This window comes from Cervus canadensis, chromosome 18, assembly GCF_019320065.1.
Source record: "Cervus canadensis isolate Bull #8, Minnesota chromosome 18, ASM1932006v1, whole genome shotgun sequence".
Taxonomy (NCBI): domain Eukaryota; kingdom Metazoa; phylum Chordata; class Mammalia; order Artiodactyla; family Cervidae; genus Cervus; species Cervus canadensis.
The window spans coordinates 2,770,501-2,790,714 of NC_057403.1; the positions used below are offsets into that span (position 1 = coordinate 2,770,501).

At 40.0% G+C, this 20,214-nt stretch overlaps 1 protein-coding gene across 1 annotated transcript in view; it reads right to left on the reverse strand.

The window, feature by feature from the left end:
* Window positions 1–20,214, reverse strand: part of CDH8 (cadherin 8) — a 390,892-nt gene that overhangs the window by 191,654 nt on the left and 179,024 nt on the right. The window contains exon 4 of the mRNA XM_043437761.1: window positions 9,557–9,676. Within this exon, the coding sequence (XP_043293696.1) occupies window positions 9,557–9,676 (120 nt within the window). The remainder of the gene's footprint in view (window positions 1–9,556; window positions 9,677–20,214) is intronic.

Consider the following 20,214-nt stretch of genomic DNA (forward strand, 5'->3'; position numbering starts at 1 on the left):
GTACAGAGAAAATTATAAGACACTAATGAAAGAAATAAAAGACATAAATAAAATGACATAAACAGATAGAGAGAGAGTGCATGTTCCTGGGTAGGAAGAATCAATATTGTGAAAATGATTATACTACCAAATGCAATCTACAGATTCAATGCAATCCCTATCAAATTACCAACGGCATTTTTCACAGAACTAGAACAAAAAATTTCACAATTCATATGGAAACACAAAAGACCCCGAATAGCCAAAGCAGTCTTGAGAAAGAAGAATGGAGCTGGAGAAATCAAGCTTCCTGACTTCAGGTTATATTACAAAGCTACAGTCATCAAGACAGTATGGTACTGGCACAAAAACAGAAATATAGACCAATGGAACAGGATAGAAAGCCCAGAAATAAACCCATGCACCTATGGGTACCTTATTTTTGACAAAGGAGGCAAGAATATAGAGTGGGGCAAAGACAGCCTCCTCAATAAATGGTGCTGGGAAAACTGGACAGCTCCATGTAAAACAATGAAATTAGAACACTTCCTAACATCATACACAAAGGTAAACTCAAAATGGATTAAAGACCTAAATGTAAGACCAGAAACTATAAAACTCTTAGAGGAAAACATAGGCAGAACACTCGATGACTTAAATCAAAGCAAGATCTTCTATGACCCACCTCCTAGAGTAATGGAAACAAAAACAAAAGTAAACAAGTGGGACCTGACTAAACTTAAAAAAAACTTTTGTACAACAAAGGAAACTATAAGCAAGGTGAAAAGACAACCCTCAGAATGGGAAAAAATAATAGCAAATGAAACAACTGACAAAGGATTAATTTTCAAAATATACAAGCAGTTCATACAACTCAATACCAGAAAAACAAACAACCCAGTCAAAACGTGGCAAAAAGACCTAAACAGACATTTCTCCAATGAAGACATACAGATGGCTAACAAACACATGAAAAGATGCTCAACATCGCTCATTGTTAGAGAAACGCAAATCAAAACTACAACGAGATATCGCCTCACACCTGTCAGAATGGCCCTCATCAAAAAGTCTACAAACAATAAATGCTGGAGAGGGTGTGGAGAAAAGGGAATGCTCTAGGACTGTTGGTGGGAATTTAAGTTGATACAGCCACTATGGGAGACGGTATGGAGATTCCTTAAAAAACTAGGAATAAAATCACCATATGACCCAGCAATCCCACTCCTAGGCATATACCCTGAGGAAACCAAAATTGAGAGAGACACATGTATCCCATTGGTCACTGCAGCACTGTTTACAATAGGTAGAACATGGAAGCAACCTAGATGTCCATCAACAGATGAATGGATAAAGAAGTTGTGGTATATACACACAATGGAATATTAGTCAGCCATAAAAAGGAACACATTTGAGTTAGTTCTAAAGAGTTGGATGAACCTAGAACCTATTATACAGAGTGAAGTGAGTCAGAAAGAGAAAGATAAACATATTCTAACACATATATACGGAATCTAGAAAAATGGTAAGGAAAAATTTACTTACAGGGCAACAATAGAGAAACAGACATAGAGAACAGACTTATGGACATGGGGAGAGGGGAGGAGAGGGTGAGACGTATGGAAAGGGTAACATGTATTAACTTACATTACCATATGTAAAATAGATAGCCAAGGGGAATTTGCTGTATGGCTCAGGAAACTCAAATAGGAGCTCTGTATCAGCCTAGAGGGGTGGGTTGGGGAGGGAGATGGGAGGGAGGTTCAAAAGAGAGGGGATATATGTATACCTATGGCTGATTCATGCTGAGGTTTGACAGAAAACAGCAAAACTCTGTAAAGCAATTAATAAAAAATAAATAAATTACAAAAAAAAAAAAAGAATTCTGGCAAGGATCCTATGTTATCACACTGTTCTGATTGCCCACATATTTTGGCTTCCCAGATGGCTCAGCAGTAGAGAATACACCTGCCAAGCAGGCTACGTGGGTTCAATCCCTGGGTCAGGAAAATCCCTGAAAAAGAAAATGGCAACCCACTCCAGTATTCTTGCCTGAAAAATCCCATGCCAGAGGGGCCTGGGTAGGTGGCAGTCCACGGAGTCACAAGGAGACAGACACGACTTAGCGACTAAACAACAGCAACAACATATGTCTCTTTCAGGATTTATCATACACAGCACTGCACGCTCAAAGGCTAGCACATGACTTTAATATTGGAGTGTAGATGTTGATTAGGTGTCATTTAATGTGAATTACAAAGAGATTCTCATTCATCAATGTATATCCTAGCATTGTTGGACAGCTTGAGTTTACCTGAATATTCTCAAAAGTCTGCACAGGAAAATTCTTTAGGCAGTCCTCAAGGCAGTGGAAATGACAATTTATGTAATCCTGATATTTTTTAAAAAGAGGTTTTGTATGTTTGCAGTTTATCACTTTGGCTCAGAAGCTATAACAATGACTCAATTCCATTAAGGCATTCCATGAAGATTCTATGTATTATCCTTGATTTTTATAAAAGAGAACCATTCATTATATGGATTATTTTTTCCAAGGAGTACTTTTTGCCTTAGCTCATTTTTACATGTTCCACTGAGACAAATGCTATTTGTATCCAATGAAGAAAGATGGTCTGAGTCTCAAAAAAAGGTCAATGAATTAACTTGGTTTATTTTGCAGCTGGTCATTTTTCTTAGTCTTGATTGCCTGGAGCAACATGCACACTGTCCTGCAACTTTACCCTGATTTCTTCCGATAATTAAGCATTTACTATTCACTTGCCTTGCATTTTATTTAGATGTTCCATCTTCAGTCACTTAGGATGGTCTGCAACTGTTTTCTCAATGCTGTCCTCAAATTAGTAGCTTTTTAAATAAATGCCACATTTCTCCCTGTCTGTGCCCAAAATGTTACAAGCAAACATATGGTATTGGGGGTGGCAGGGAGGGGTAAAAAAAAAGAGAGAGAGAAAACATTTATAGAATACAAATAAGCTATTTTCAGCCTTTTGAAGCTATTCACAAAAATGACACTTCATTTTACAATTACTACTGCCTCACATCTTATCTGACATCAAACTCTTTCTTGTGTCCATGCATAAAGGAGACCTGGGCCCGATTCCAAGTTCTATAGGTCCATTTCTATATCAACAGCAGCCCCCAGCTCGAGACACAATGCATGGAAGTCAGGTGGGGTTACAGGAGAATGTGAAAAACTGGCTCTTGCAGTTTTATTAATACAATAAATGTATTAATATCAGTTCTGATCCTGTTTTCTCATCAGGAACATGGAGATGACATTTAGTACCTACCTCAAAATATTTTGTGAAATAAATTAAACTTGATAATGCATGCAAATCCAATTAGCACACTGCCCAGAACACAATACATGCTCAATAAATGAGGTGGTGGTTGTTTATAGTCTTGTTTTTATTCTTGCTGTTGTTTATAATTTGACAGTGAGTTTGATGTAAGGATAGGGAAGACATTTTACCTTACTTTATCTGAAATACAGTTCTGTCAACTGCAAATTGGAGACAGAAATTCTTCCTTCTTCACTATGGTTTAGACACACAAGAATATTTTCCCTTTTATTATGATTATTATTTGTATTACTATCACAGTGACCACCAGAATAGGAAGATATATTAATAACTGTCCTTTCTTCTGCAATGGCTGCAATGGTTCCCTGAACCTTTCCATCTCAAAATCTAATCTAGAACTAAATCTGACCAAGAGTTTATGTCTCAAATTTCATTTTTGCAAGTACCAGAATAGCACTGCATTGGCTAGACACTTAAGATAGAGCATGAGACTTGGAAATGACGTGAATTTAAGTCTTCAGTGAGTCTCACTAAAAACAACAAAAATCACATGTGAGGTTACAGTGGTGTTCTTCCCACCACGAAAATAGACAGAAGGAAGACAGGCTGGAAACCAAACTGGATTCCCCTCCTGGTGTTTCCACATCTTTTCTGTAAGTTGTGGCAAGCTTTTCCCTTTCTCTTTATGAATTCATTCCTTCCTTCTCTTCTTTCTCCCCACCCTACCCTCTTCATGCCTTTCTGTCTCAACTACGTACTGAATAATTTCAGGTGCCAAACTCTCTGCTAGGCCTAGGGATGCAAAATGAACAAATTAGACAAGCCCCATTCTTTCATGAGCTGTACATTCTACCATGAAAACTGACTTAGGAACATAAGCAAGTCAATTACAAGATGATTACTGATTAGGAGACGCTGATACCTAAAACAAGAGGAGAAGCTCTTCCTGAGATAGAGCAATTAATGTGCTCTGGTGACAGGAAATAATTCCATAAAGTTGGAATGTAACAAGCAAGCAGGAAAACAGAACTTCTGTGTTCCAAAGTCCGGAGTTCCATCCTTAGCATTCTCGTGAGAGTAAAACAAGACACATACATACATTCTTGTCTCCTATCCTCGGGTTTTGTCAGTGGAACCACTGACTCAAACCGCCTACCCTGGCCAGGTACCACAGTGACCACCTGTGGCAATTCAGAACTAACAAGCTACTGCCAACTGGAAGAATTCAGAAAAGGTCAAAAGGAAAGAGGAGACTCCAGTCCTCATATCTTACCACCTCCCAGAATCCTTTTCACTGGAATCCATCTTGGCTGAGTGATATGTGTAGCACCAACAAGGACCCTGCTCCAGAGTGATTGGCCAGAGACAACCTGGAAACTAAGCCAATTACCATAAATCCCAAGACTGCGAGCCACATGGCAGAGCGGTTCTCCTGAGCCCCTCACCTTCCTGCTTTCTTCCCAGGCGCCCCTTGCCAATAAAGTCTCTTGCCTTGTCAGCACAGGTGTCTCCTCAGAAAATTCATTTCTGAGTGTCAGACAAGAGCCCACCCTCAGGCCCTGGAAGGGGGTTCCCCTTCCTCCAAGTTTCCTTTTCCTTATTGAAAATATCCTAACATCAAGGACTTGCTGACAGTGGGCAGTGGGCAGTCTTCTTTATACAGATCATTTCCCCAAATGATTCTCCAGATTCCAGTTTTTGCTGGAAGTTGTCGCTAAGTTGTGTCCAACTCTTTGTGACTGCATGGACTACATACAGCATGCCAGGCTTCCCTGTCCTTCACCATCTCCTGGAGTTTGCTCAACCTCATGTCCATTGAGTTGATGATGCCATCCAATCATCTCATCCTCTGCTGCCCCCTTCTCCTTCTGCCCTCAGTCTTTCCCAGCATCAGGGTCTTTTCCAGTGAATCAGCTCTTCCCATCAGGTGGTACAAGTACTGGGGCTCCAGCTTCAGCATCAGTCCTTCCAATGAATATTCAGGACTGATTTCCTTCAGGATTGACTGGTTTGATCTCCTTGCTGTCCAAGGGACTCCCAAGAGTCTTCTCCAGCACCACAGTCTGAAAGTATCAATTTGGCACTCAGCCTTCTTTATGGTCCAACTCTCACATCCATACATGATTACTGGAGGCATATGTAGGACTTAAATTTTAAGTTTCAAGCGGGTATCTCACTCTTCCCAGGTATATCTCAGCCAACAGCTGCACAAGGCAGGTGATAATAAAGCCTGGTCATTTGTGTGCACTATGAGACTCCTTTTAAGAGAAATCTTTGTTCCAGGGACCTCTATGGGTTTGGCCAAGATGCTGGTGAATCTACATTGCTTTAGCGTATATCCTCTCCTAACTTGCATGGGTTTAAGGTCAGAATTACAGTGTGATGGACTTCCCTGCCTAATTCTGTTTCATGTCTAACCTGGATTGCATGTTTTTGACTCTTCTCAAATTCATATGGTGAACTGCAATCCCTTCTGTGATGGTATTTGGAGGTGACAGGTTTGAGAGGTAAATCATGAGGGTGAATCCTTCAAAAATAGTATTAGCATTCATTTAAAAAGAAGCCAGAGACCTAGCTTCTTCTCTTTCTAAGGGAACAGGAGAGACAACCTCTGCAACCCAGAAGAGGGCAGCCACCAGAACCTGACCATGCCCACCCTGATCTCAAACTTCCAGCCTCCAGGCCTCTGAGAAATAAATGTCTGATTCTTATAAGTTGCCCAGTTTATCGTATTTTGTTACAGCAGTGGAACTAACACAGTACTTCTATCTTTCACAGTCTTTAAGCTCCAAGAAGTCACTTGTTCATCTAACTCCAAGTCAGAGTCTATTTCTCAGATGAGGCAAATGATGCAAATCTTCTCATCAACAGAAAGGGTATTTTCTTTCCTTTTGTTTATAAAATAAAAAAATTCAAATGTTCTATGGTCTTTGTACATTTTTGTACATTTTCTATTGTATTAAAAAATATTCTTAATGTGCTTCTGCCTTTATACCTTCCTCCACTATGTGCACATGCATTCACACCACTCTCAATTTTTCTTTTAGAAAAGTGAACAAAGGTCTCAGAGATAGACAAATTCAGATCCTTTAGGAACAACTAACCCTCTGCTTTCTGAACAAACTCAAGTATAATTAAGCAAACATTTACACAATAATGCTTACTTTTCACTTAACATGATGCTTCAATATGTGATTTGCTATTTGATAAGCTATATCAATTTGCTAATTGATAAGCTATTAAACATCTGTTGCTGACTCTATTATTAAATTTAGCCTCCACTTCCTTCTGCACTCTGCCTGCTTGAGTTAAAAACCTTAACTGCAGTATTTATTAAGCAACTTCTATGCACATGCTTCAAGTATCATTTCTCTCCAGTGCATTTCCACAATAGTACCAGAATAAACTTTCTAAAATATGAATAACTTTGTGTCTGTCAAATTGGACATGATAAGGCTAAAATGAATATGTGTTGAGATAAACACTCATTATGCTGAGTGAAAATGTACATATTAAATGTTGCTGACAACATTCAATTAAGCAAATAGCAATATGTGTCAAATGAGATTTAAAGTTGCCCAAATCCTCTGACTTAGTACTAGGCTTTTATTCTCTGTACTTCATGGTAAGTTATTCCTAAGATATAAATTATTTAAATGGCATCATCATGCTTCCTTGTATTTATGTTGAAAAAAAAAAATCTGTCTGCCAAAATGGATTGTGAGATATTGTAGGCTGAGATTAACCTTTGTGAATTTGTCTCCTTATATCTAACTTGATTCCTGGCACATAGTGAATGCTGATTTGGACATCTGTTGGATAAATATCTATTGCTGGTCCGAAGGTACAAACTTACAGTTATAAAATAAATAAGTCCTGGGGATATAATGTTCTGCGTGGTGGCGCTAGTGGTTAAGAACCTGCCTGCTGATGCAGGAGACTTAAGAGACTCAGGTTCAATCCCTGGGTTGGGAAGATCCCCTGGAGAAGGGCATAGCAACCCACTCCAGTATTCTTGTCTGGAGAATCCCATGAAGAGAGGAGCCTGGTGGGAGACAGTAATAGGGTCGCACAGAGTCAGACACAACTGAAGTGACTCAGCACAGCATGGCATGTGGTGTCTATAATTACTAACACTGTGTCGTGTATTTAGAAGTTGCCAAGATCCTAAAATCTCTCATCAAAAGAAAAAAAAAATACAACTGTGTGGTGATGGGTGTTAACCAGACTTACTATAACAATCACTTCACAATATGTTCTGTGATGCACTCAGTCGCGTCCGACTCTTTGACACCCCATGGACTGTAGCCCGCCAGGCTTCCCTGTCCATGGGGATTCTCCAGGCAATAATACTGGAGTGGGTTGCCATGTCCTCCTCCAGGGGATCTTCCCAACCCAGGGATCAAACCCAGGTCTCCCATATTGCAGGTGGCTTCTTCACCATCTCAGCCACCAGGGAAGCCCTCTTGGGTTTCAGTATTCTTATACTGGAGTGAGTAGCCTATCCTTTCTCCAGGGGAACTTCCCAACCCAGGAATCAAACCAGGGTCTCCTGCATTGCAGGTGGATTCTATACCAGCTGAGCTACCAGGGAATCCCTATTAAATCTTTATGCTATACATCTGAAACTAACATAACACTATGTGTCAATTGTTTCTCAATATATTCTCAACATACTTTCTCAATAATTGTTTCTCAATATATTACACTGTAAATGGTGAACCAAAAGATTCAAGTAAACAAACAAACAGTCAAGGAGTGAAGAGGAAATGATTCAGTTTCACTTCTGTTTTGCGGACGCCGCTATACCCTAATTCTTGCCATTGAAAAGAGAAGTTTGAAGACATCTGACAGTGGCTTTGAAATTAAGGCCCTGGGTGTGAGCCCCAACCCTGGTCCCATCTCTCACTGTGACTCTGGCCGAGGAGTAGGACATCTCCAGATGTTTCTCCTTTCCCTTAAAATTCAGAGCTGACCACCTTCTCTACTCTTCCCCAGGGTCATCAAAGAGGACAAAGGAGATGATGTCTATAGCAGACCTTCTCCTTCGCTGAGGAAAACCGTATGTAATTATGCCCCTAATGAATGTATTTTACAAGAGTTATTTCCTGTTTCTGAATCTAAATTCAATTTTAAGCCATGACCTATTTATGTATAGATGTACTTTTTCTCACTTTTAAATACATGAGGATTTTTCTTTGAATTTAAAAAAAAACTGAGGAGAGGCTCTAAATTTTTAATTTAATTAATAATTGACTTAATCGTAAGACATGAAAATTCAATCTCAATACTGCTGAAAACTCATGAATCAAAGTAACAAATGTATATGTGCCCACATACTGAATTTTTCTATTTGGAAGTCTGCAGACAAAATCACCAGATACAGGAAAAAAACTATACCCAAAAGATGGTGCTATTTTAAGTAATTTTAAAATATGCTATAAAAATCACAATTATAAAAAGTCTGACACAGTGTCTTTACTCTCTTGCTACACTGTTAAAATTAAACAATAAAAGATATATCTTCATTTACAAAAACTGTTACTTTATGAAGTTATCTGACAAATCATTAAAAATAGATTTTCTAGTTTGCCTATTTTATTTCTTTAAATAACTTATTTCCTGTTTGCTAAAATCTATACCATTGAACTCAGGATACTGGCTGTGTTTAATATTGGCAAAAATAATAATATTTTCATGAGAGTTCTAGTACACAGATATCAGAATCCTGTTTTAACAAATGAGGAATCTAGTAACAAATATAATAATATCCATGCATGAAATGATTACCACATGCCATGTACTGTGTGCTGAATATTTATTGGTCATCTGATCTTCATAAAGTTATGAGGAAGGTTCCACTCCACTTCATAGATGTGTGAGTTGAAACTTAGAAATCTTTATAAATGTTACTTGCCAAGCATTTTGCAGCCAATAAGTAATTGTATTTATTCTTCAATCTGATATCTAAGTCCGCCTGAGGTATAAGCACACTTCTTTCCCAGGGATGAACAACGGTGCCAGGCCATCTGTTAAACAGGTGATATTCTACAAAGGATCTGCAATTCATTTTAATATGTATCAAAATGATTGTCAGGCTTGCCATGTACCTGGCGCTGCACAGGAATAACACATTCAAATGTTACTGAGAGGCAGTGACGTTCCTTAGCCAGAGCATTTCATAATCCACATCCCAAGAAAAGTGTTTCCCTGAAGCAATGACATAGTAAATAGAATTCAAAATTTAGGCCACAAACCTGTTTCAGGCTCAATGGAAAAATAAGGTTGCCCTTCCAAGATGCTATAAACCAACTTTGCACTGTTTCCATAAACTGGGTCATCAGCGTCAGTAGCTGTTACATTAGTGACAGACGTACCTAAAAAAAAAAAAGGAAAAGAAAAAGAGAAAATAAGAATTAACACATTATTCTTTGCCAAGAGCTGAATTTTGTCAAGGATATTATACAGAAATCCATGTGTGGTAATGAGGAAGAAAAGAACTCTTTTTTAAAATATGGAGATAAACTATCATAACTTCAACGATATACAAGCCTTTTAAAAGACAGAGTACTGCTAAGTTGAAGTACTATATAAAGACAGCTCTTTTAGAATCTGTATTATTTAAGATTTCTTTGTAGTTTTCATTTGAAAGATACCTATCAGATTCCTGGGCTTAGAGAATATGAAAAGGATGCATATCAAAGAAATATGAAACACAAGGTTAATAATATGATGGATATAAAATGTAACGTTTAAGTTCTCCAAAAAGCACAACTGAATATACTTGGAAAAAATTGGCTGCTGAAAAAGCTGCACAGAATATGAAAGGAATATTTTATCCCATCTTATTTATGTCCTCAAAATATAAAATTATATTGGACTACTAATTAATCATAATATTTAGATAACTGGGCCTATGGATAACAGAATCAAAACTTTTATTTTTTTCCCCTAGATTAATTTTCCATTTTATTCACTCATTCATTTAGCCATTGAATACATTCAGCTTGCCTGATACGAAGTCAAAATTTATACTCGAGAAGCTCACAGTTTGGTGGTAGGAGGGAAGAGGAGAGGAGAGACAAATTCAGCTGAATGCGCTGACTCCGAGTTTGGATCCCTCACTTAATCCAGCACAAACCAGATATGGTCAGGGACAGCCTTCTGAGAGGCATTGCATTTGAGTGGAATTAGGAAAGGTGGGTAGAGTTTAACCCGGAAAAGAACAGCAGGGAAGGAATTTTAAGCATAAGTAAAAACAAAGTAGTCTGAGGGACTGTGTTAAATTCTGGGAATTACTGAAAGTGGGGAGAAACTGGAGAAGTCTGGTGTGCTAACAGGAAGCATGCTCTGTGAGGGCAGGGTCCATGTCTTCCTCACTAAGTGTCGGACATGTAATGATTATGGAACATACATTTGCTAACTGAAAGGATGAACAAATGAATAAATCATCTGATGATTTCATAAGGAATGGTAGGCATCACAAATGAGCTTCCTAGAAATAGATTCTAGGATGAAGATTTCTTGAATTTTTACCGAGGAGTCCCTTTGATCAGTGTATTAATACATATATACAGAATCTAGAAAAATGGTACTGCTGAACCTATTTGCAGGATAAAAATAGAGACTCCAACACAGAGAACAGGCTTGTGGACATAGATGTAGAAGGAGAGGGTGGGATGAATTGAGAGGATAGCACTGACATATATACACTATAATGTGTAAAGCTGGAGAAGGAAATGGCAACCCACTCCAGTATTTTTGCCATGAATCCCATGGATAGAGGAGCCTCATGGGCTACAGTCCAGGGAGTCGCAAAGAGTCCGACACAACTTAGCGACTACCAACAAATGTGTAAGGTAGATGGCTAGTGGGAAACTGCTGTGTAACAGAGGGAGCTCACCCTGGTGCTCTGTGATGACCTCGAGGGGTGGGGTGGGGTGGGAGGGAGGTTCTGGAGGGAGGGGGCATAAGACCACTCAGGGGCTTCCCAGGTGGCTCAATGGTAAAGAACCTGCTTGTCAATCCAGGAGCCACGGGTTTGATCCTTGAGTGGGAAAGATCCCCTGGAGGAGAGCATGGCAACCCAATCCAGTATTCTTGCCTTGAGAATCCCATAGACAGAAGAGCCTGGCCATGGGGTCTCAAAGAGTCAGACACAACTGAGCAACTGAGCGTGCATGCACGGCTGATTCATATTGTTGTATGGCAGAAACCAACATTACACTGTAAAGCAATTATCCTCCGATTTAAAAAATGAATATATCTGTAGTATATATATATATATATATATATATATATATATATATATATATATATATCTGTAGGAAAGCGAAAGGACAAGCCTGGGTAGAAGGAGCACTCGGGCAGTGATGCAGTTACAACAAAGACCTCAGTGGACTCCCCTCTAGAGTTGGGATGGCCACTGAGGAAATCCATCCAAGGCTTTATACTCCAGCCCTGACCAGTTATTGGCTGTGGGAACCTCCCTCAGAATGGAGGTTTGGCCCTGGTCCAGGCGGCTGTCTTCAGCTAAGGAAGCATCAGCCCTGAACTGTCGACAGTCAGCACACCCCGCAAGCTGAGGGAAGTGTTTTAAACCTGAAGGGAGCGGAGCATCATTTCTCTTTGCTGAAACAAAGTAGAGCTTCTGCGAGATCTTGCCAATCAAAATCTTTTTGAAGTGTGTTGAATTATGGTCACTACATAGGAAAATGTAATGTTTCTCAAGCAGTTGATCATCCTGTAAAACTGGAATTTTTACTCGGCATGATGATTCAGAGGTTCTACAAAAATCTACAGCGAGAGATAAAAAATGCTCTGAGTGTCTGTTGTGTAATACATTCCACCAGACGCTGGGAACAGTATCAAAAAAATAAATAAATAAAGACTCACTTTCACAAGTAGCTCATCAACTAGCTGGTGAAATGAGCACATGAAAGTACAATATTTGCAGTTATTTGAATATTGTGTGGGATGGAGAAGAATTGGAGGAAAGACATTCCAGGTGAGAGGAGGATAGTAAGATAGACATGACTAGGTTTCTGTTAGGAAGAGAAATGTCTGGAAAAGGCAGTCATTAAAACTAAAGTTGGAGATGCAAACAAAACAAAATATAAGGGCACATAAATGTCAAGATGGGGAGAGTTGGCTTCATCCTGTAGAAAAGAGAGGAGATCCATCATTTGCAATCAGCCCTACACTGACGTAGGAGGCTCCTCCATTAGTACTTCCAGATTCAATTGGAGGCAGACATATAGAATGTTAGGAGATGACACAAGTTATGAGGTTTACAGTTATAGTCCAATTCAGTTCAGTTCAGTCGCTCAGTCGTGTCTGACTCTGCGACCCCATGAACCGCTTAAGTGATGATAAAACATTGACACTGGGTAATGACAATAAACATGAGTCTCAGTGCTGATTTCCTGGTTTTGATCTTTGCACTAATTTTACCTAAAATGTTCAACTGAAGGTAAGCTGATGATGCTTTTAAACTGTGGTGCTGGAGAAGACTCTTGAGAGTTCCTTGGACTGCAAGAAGATCAAATCAGTCAGCCCTAAAGGAAATCAACCTTGAATAGTCACTGAAAGGACTGGTGCTGAAGTGGAAGATACAATACATTGGCCACCTGATGAGAAGAGCCAACTCATTGGAAAAGACCCTGATGCTGGGAAAGATTGAGGGTAGGAGGAGAAGAGGGCGACAGAGAATGAGATGGCTGAGTGGCATCACTGATTCAATGGACATGAGTTTGAGCAAACTCCAGGAGATGGTGAAGGACAGGGAAGCCTGGCATGCTTCAGTTCATGGGGTTGAAAAGGCAGCAGACACAAGTTAGCAACTGAACAACAACAAAGCTGAGTAAGGGGTATGCTGCTGCTGCTGCTGCTAAGTTGCTTCGGTCATGTCCGACTCTGTGCGACCACATAGACGGCAGCCCACCAGGCTCCGCCGTCCCTGGGATTCTCCAGGCAAGAACACTGGAGTGGGTTGCCATTTCCTTCTCCAATGCATGAAAGGGAAAAGTGAAAGTGAAGTCGCTCAGTTGTGTTCAACCCTTAGTGACCCCATGGACTGCAGCCTACCAGGCTCCTCCGTTCATGGGATTTTCCAGGCAAGAGAACTGGAGTAGGCTGCTATTGCCTTCTCTGGAGTAACGGGCATACAGGAACTATTTTTGCAACTTTTCTCCAAGATTAAAATTAATTCAGGAGAATTTTTCTTTTTTAATGAATCACAAGAAGAAGAGTTAAGATTTACTAAAAGAACTGAGTTCAGAGACTAATCTGAAAGGGTGAACTCTTTCTTCCCTGCAGAAGGCCATGAGATAACTTTTGTTTTTGTTTTGCTGGGTTGTGTTTTCACTTAGATTTTGTTTTTAGGAGAAATTATTTCCCCCATTATGAAATAATAACACATTAACAGAAAAATAAAGTCAAGCTCTGTATTCTGTGTCAGGCTGTTAGTGAGTATGTGCATTTCATACCCATCTCCATTTAGCCTGGAAAAAGAGAAGTGATAAAGTGAAAAAATTCTGTCATCAACAGAGTTACCTTCTAGTGGGGGGACTCTAAAATTAATAAATGTCTTCATAGAGAAAATAAATAAATCTAGATAGTGTCTGAACAATGACAAAGCCTGTGTATATGTGTGGGGTGAGTGTATTTTTGCAGAGTAACATGGGGTTCAGGCTCCCCCGGTGGCTCAGCAGTAAAGAATCTGCCTGCAATGCAGCAGACCCAGGTTCGATCCCTGGGTCGAGAAGATCCCTTGAAGAGGGGCATGTTAACCACTCCAGTACTCCTGCCTGGAGAATCCCATGGACAGAAGAGCCTGGCTGGCTCTAGTCCACGGGGTTGCAAAGAGTCAGACACGGCTGAATGACTAAGCAGCCTCAGCAGCAGCGTGGGGTTAAGTTTCACAGATGGAATGTTTCTATATGAAATGTTCTGATATAAGTACCTTTTCTCTTCAGACCAATCATTTAACTTGTCTTCTCCCCAGATTTCAAGTCTACAGCAAATGTTAGAATTACTGTGAGGGTCCAACAAAATAATATAGATAGGGGCTAGAACAGAAATTACCACATGCTAAGTCTTTGAGTACCAACTCTGCTTATGCGTTAGTATTCAGCTTTGAAAAATATTTAGATCCCTAGGGTCACTTTCAAATCTGCGGGAGGACAATACAGGGATGATGGTGGAGCACTTTTTAAAGTCTTCTCAGGCAATTCTAATGTAAAGCCATAGTTCAGATAAACTCTAGTGGAAACCAGGCTTTTTGAAATTTAACTTCGCTCTTTTCCATAGAAGCATTAATTTTCTATCCTGATTACTGTGAAGAATTTTTGCTGAGATTTGTTTATAACATGAAGTAATTTTTAAATGACTGCTGAATGAATAGTCATGGAGATTGCTCAGTTGCTCAGTCATTTCTGACTCTTTGCAACTCCATGGACTGCATGCAGCCTGCCAGGTTCCTGAGTTCCATCATTTTACATGCTATGCTCTGTGACTCACTGCTTTCATATACAAAAGCAATAATCTGGGGATTTCCCTGGCAGTCCAGTGGTTAAGACTTCTTGCAATGCAGGGGACAGGAATTTGATCTCTGGTCTGGGAACTAAGATTCCACATAACTTGGAGCAACTAAGCCCATGTGCCAGAACTACTGTGCCCAGGAGCCACAAGTGAAAACTCCACGTAATGCAACCAAAGATCCTACATGATGCAATGAAGATTCTATGTGCCACAACTAAGACCCAATACAGCCTAATTAATTAATCATTTTTTTTTTAAAAAACAATAATTTTTATTCTTCAAACCTCAAAGTTTTGTGCAAGAAACAAATGGGATAATAGTAAGAGAGTAGTGGCTGAAAAGGTAAATTTAGAGTCAAACTGTCTTGAACCAGAACACCTGTTTTATATTCCATGCTCAACTTTTATTAGTTCTGTGTCCTTGCCCAAGTAACAAAACTTTCCTAAGCTTGAGTTCTTTAACCTGTAAAAAAGGAAGTTAATAGAAATTGTTATATTCTAGGCTTATTGAGATAAATATAATAATGTATGTAAAGAGTATGTGTGCATGCATGCTAAGCTGCTTCAGTCATGTCCAACCCTTTGTGATGCTATGGACTGTAGCCTGCCAGGCTCCTCTGTACATGGGATTCTCCAGGTAAGAATACTGGAGTGGGTTGCCATGCCCTCCTCCAGGGAATCTTCCAGACCCAGGGAGTGACCCTGCATCTCTATGTCTCCTGCATTGGGAGATGGGTTCCTGACCACTAGCGTCACTTGGGAACCTCACGAAAAGAGCATAGAAGGGTTAAATACATATTATTTCTGAGAGCTTATTGTCACTATAATTACAGGCACATTATATGTATATGAGATACACATATACACTTTATGTGTATATGAGATATTGAATAATAAACTAGTCTTTTACAATTTTAAGTGGTGGTGGATGTTGTAATTATAACTAAGTGTAGTTTTGCTTAGTCATTTTAATAGTAGCTTTCTTTCACTGGAGAGGGTGTGGAGAAAAGGGAACCTTCCGACACTGTTGGTGGGAATGTAAGTTGGTGCAGCTACTGTGGAAGATAGTACGGATGTCCCTCAGAAAACTAAAAACAGAAGTATCATATAATCTATCAATCCCACTCCTGGCATATATCCAGATAAAATTATAATTCAAAAAGATAAATGCACCCCTATGTTCATAGCAACATTATTTCCAACAGCCAAGATATGGTGACAACCTAAATTTCCAACAACAAATGAATGGATAAAGAAGATGTGGTACAGTGGAATACTACTATATATACCACTACTATACGGTGGAATACTACTCAGCCATAAAAATCGAATAATGCCATCTGCTACAACATGAATGCAATAGAGATGATCACACTAAGTAAAATAAATCAGAAAGACAAATACCATGATCTTTTATATGTGGAATCTAAAATATGACACAAACGAACCTACCTATGAAACAGAAAAAGAATCAGAAACATATAGACCGGTGGTTGCCAAAGGGGTGGGGGTGGAAGAGGAATGAACCGGGAGCTTGGGATTAGCAGATGCAAACTGGTATATATAGAACAGGTAGACAACAAGGTCCTACTGTATAGCACAGGGAAATATATTCAATATCCTGAGAAAAAACCATAATGGAAAAGAAAAAAATAGGAGCTTATTTTCTTAAATTTGGAAGAGGAAACACAAAAGACATTCTCAAATGCAAGTTAAAAAACACACAATCTCACATTCACCCATCCAATCAATTTCATATCAATTTCCTCTGTGGCATAAAATTGCTGTGGGCGCAAAAATACAATGTGTTTTGATGCAGCAGGCACAAGACCAGGCCCTGGGCACATCCTCAGTATAAGTGTCTTAGAGTTACTTGAGTGAATCGCTCCCATATTTGAATGTCACATCTCCCAGTCCATACAAATGCCACACACTTGCCGAGAAGAACCACTGGGCTGAGGACTGCAACAAAGCTAAGACAAGCTTTTATCCACATCCTCCCTCAAGATCTTTCTGCCTGATGTCTGGCTTCTCGGGAAACCCGCATCCTTTAGCTTCAGACACCAGGAAATGAAAAGGCAGCCCTCCTTTCCGTCAAGGATGGTATTTCTCCTAACAGTGATTCAAGACTGTTGATGCACCTGTACACTGGAATAGATGTGCGTGGAGGTTTTGTGGATGCATTTGTCAAGTGATTACCCAGAGGGGGGGAAATGGATGCTTTGAGGTTAATCTTGCAGCAGAAAAGATTTCTAGTCAAGCTGCGGTGTAGGCTCCTCCACGGAAATGCATGCAGAATGCAGACCACGGAGGCAAATTGAAAAGTGTAAACCTTGCAGGATAATGTTTCTTCAAAGCGGCAAGTGTTGGTGTGTGATAAATAGGACCCTGAGTAATACCCAGGAAATACAACAACAGGATTCTCTGTTTGTGTTTTCATTTGGAACTGTTTCTGTCCCTTGGTCGACGGTACAAGAGCCTCATTTAGCTAGTGACTATAAATTTGACACCATGCCATTTCTCCAAGAAAGCCCCTATTATAATCCAACTTGATTCGGATCCTAATTATAATAATATAGCTGTTGTATTTCCAGCTGTTTTTCAACAAACATGATCCCTGTCATCACAATTCATCCTGCCAGTGTCAAGTCAAGTGTGAACGACATCAATCCCAAGGTGAAGTCCGCTTTTAATAAACCCATATTTTTTCTGCATTTAGCTTCTTGGTTAAGTGCAATTGGCTTGGATTTCAATTAACATGGTGCTCCCAGAATCCTTTGCCTCTGGCCATACCTGAAAGTTCCCTCCCATTAGCAAAAAAACCCACACGTCTCCCCCCTATAATGACAGCACACACTACAAGGAAAATTAACCATTAAAATTTTTACACTGTCAGGGTAGAGGTTCCAGCTTGCTGACAAACTAAGATGAAAGGCCTTCGGGAAAATAAGATGTTGGGGTTTTGGGTAGTGCGGCTCTGTTAGCGAGGCTCTACTTTTTTATGAGCAAGTCAGCACACCAATTCTGCACATTATTCAGAAAGAAAAATGCTGGTGCTGACACCCTGAGCAGAAAAACAAAGGTCTGGTGCAGCGTGAAAATGCGCACACTGGAAAAGCTAAAATCCTTATGATGAGAAGAACACAGACCCCATTTGCAAAGACTCATTTGCAATACATTTTCAGAGAATAAGCATTTCAATAGCAGGTGAAAAATAAAACAGCTGAACCTTCACACTAGCTGAAACTCAGAAAGGTGTGCATAACTGGCCCTCCCAGGAACATCTCCCATATCTGACTTGACCTTTCGGCTACCCTGGTCCAAGTTCAGTATGGACAATCCCCAGACAGGGTAACTGGCATTACCATCTGAAAATACATTCTTTAAACAGTCATACTTTCCAAAGCTCATAGGCCTAACAGATAACAGCAACCTATGCAATGCCTTCATTATTTTAATAAAATTGAACCCTCAACCCATTTCCCCTCACCTTCCTTATTAATTCCCCCAAGCAGTAGGCAACACAAGAGGTAATGGGGCACAGGTGTTGCTAATGACAACCCTTTTGGGTTGCTGTTGCACCGCAAAGCAATAATTTCATGATACAATACCCGTGTAACTTGTTGACGTTTAAATTATCGCTTACTAGAAGCTGAAGCATCTGGCCCTGGAGGTTTTAAATGTGTCATGCGAAATCCAATTTTTTTTTTTTAGTCTTATCAAACCTGGGATTTCTGTGCATGCACTTTTAGAAGTTTTTTGTTTTTTTTTCTGTTTGTTTGTTGGGTCCAAGCAGAGACCTTTTATACTTAAGAAAAAAATCAGAGAAATAAATGCAGGCAGCCAATATTCCTTTTTCTTCACATCTCTCTAACTGATATCTCAGGCTTCAACATTCATTTCTCCGGAAGGGACTCAAGAAAACTCCCCAAGTAGGGAAGATGACCTAAACCTTACTGATATTTTTCTTTTCCCATTTTGCTATTTAATTATAGAAGACACAAGCCAAATATCCAAACCTTTACGGGGTCTTTGGAGGAGGAAGAGGATTAAACATGAATCAGTAAAAATTGCAGCTTATTTATTTTAACCCTGTACATGGAGAATTCCTCCCCACCTAAGTTCTGAGGGAAATAAAGAGTGAATTGCACCATCTGACTGTTCATTCGCCTATAAGCAGGAAGGTTTCCACTTCCTTCTAGGAATCTGTGCTATGACCTACAGTTGGTTAACTAGGAGAGTTACATCAGGGTGCTAACAGACGATCTAAGCTTCCCTTTGGGTGGTGATCCATCTCACAATCGAGCAGGAGGACGAGGCGGTGTCCGCTTGCCCTGTCACTGCAGAAACCTCCCTTTGAAGACACACGGCACATGCTGCGACCTCAGACAGTCACTCCCCACGCAGTCTTCTTCCGCAGAGGCCTAACCATTGCTCGCCGGGTGTTTTCCTGCCATGCCAACTCAGCCTGTAGCTCAGAGCCACTGCCAAACTCTACAGGCTCCAAATTGAATTTATTATGGGAACAGGGACAGACTCGAAACTGCAGTCGGGTGGATGGACAGCACCGAAATGTATCCTGTCATTTCTCTGGCTCTGTTTTGGAACATAAACTCGGGAAATAAAATGCGGTTTCCAGATTATATTCTGGAGCATTTTGAGGTATAAACAGTTTTCTAACTTAATGAAACAGCCCATACAGACTTAACAGGGTGTTTTTAAAATGAGCCTGGAAGTTTCTGGAACAATTAAACACTTCAAAAGACACACTAGAGCACACAGATGTCTTCTCTTCACCCATGCAGCATTCCAGCAAACATCTGTAATGTGCGTCGGGTGAGAGAAATGAAAAATATTGTATGAAAATGTGTAACTGTAAAATCTCAGCCCTTGTTTACTATGCACAGGAGAAAAAATGCCTTCTGGATCCCAGGCAAACAACGCCAGGATGGTGGCCTACCCACTGCTTCCGCAAACAGATAATGAGGACAATTGGAGGCCTGGTTGTGAAAACTAATAAGCTGTCTGTTTTATAGTTTCATGTGTATAAATAAACCCTTCCAGAATTGGAATGACTCTTTTATAATATAACAGGGGGGGGAAAAGGGTATCTTTTCTTTTCTTAGGTGGCCTATTCCCAGCAAGCAAGCCTTTGCTGTTCTGTTACCTATGGAACAAAATCCTATAACTGCTTAAGAAGTAAACTAGCATCATTTATGCTTAAGACTGACAGCTATTTCCAGCCTGACCTTGCACAATTATGCTACTGGTGGCACTGCAGGCGTCTTCCGCAACGTGTCAGGACTGCAGTAGGTGGAAGGCGCCGTTGGTTCTCTTTTATTATCTGAGTTCCTTCATTCACTCACACAAAGGCG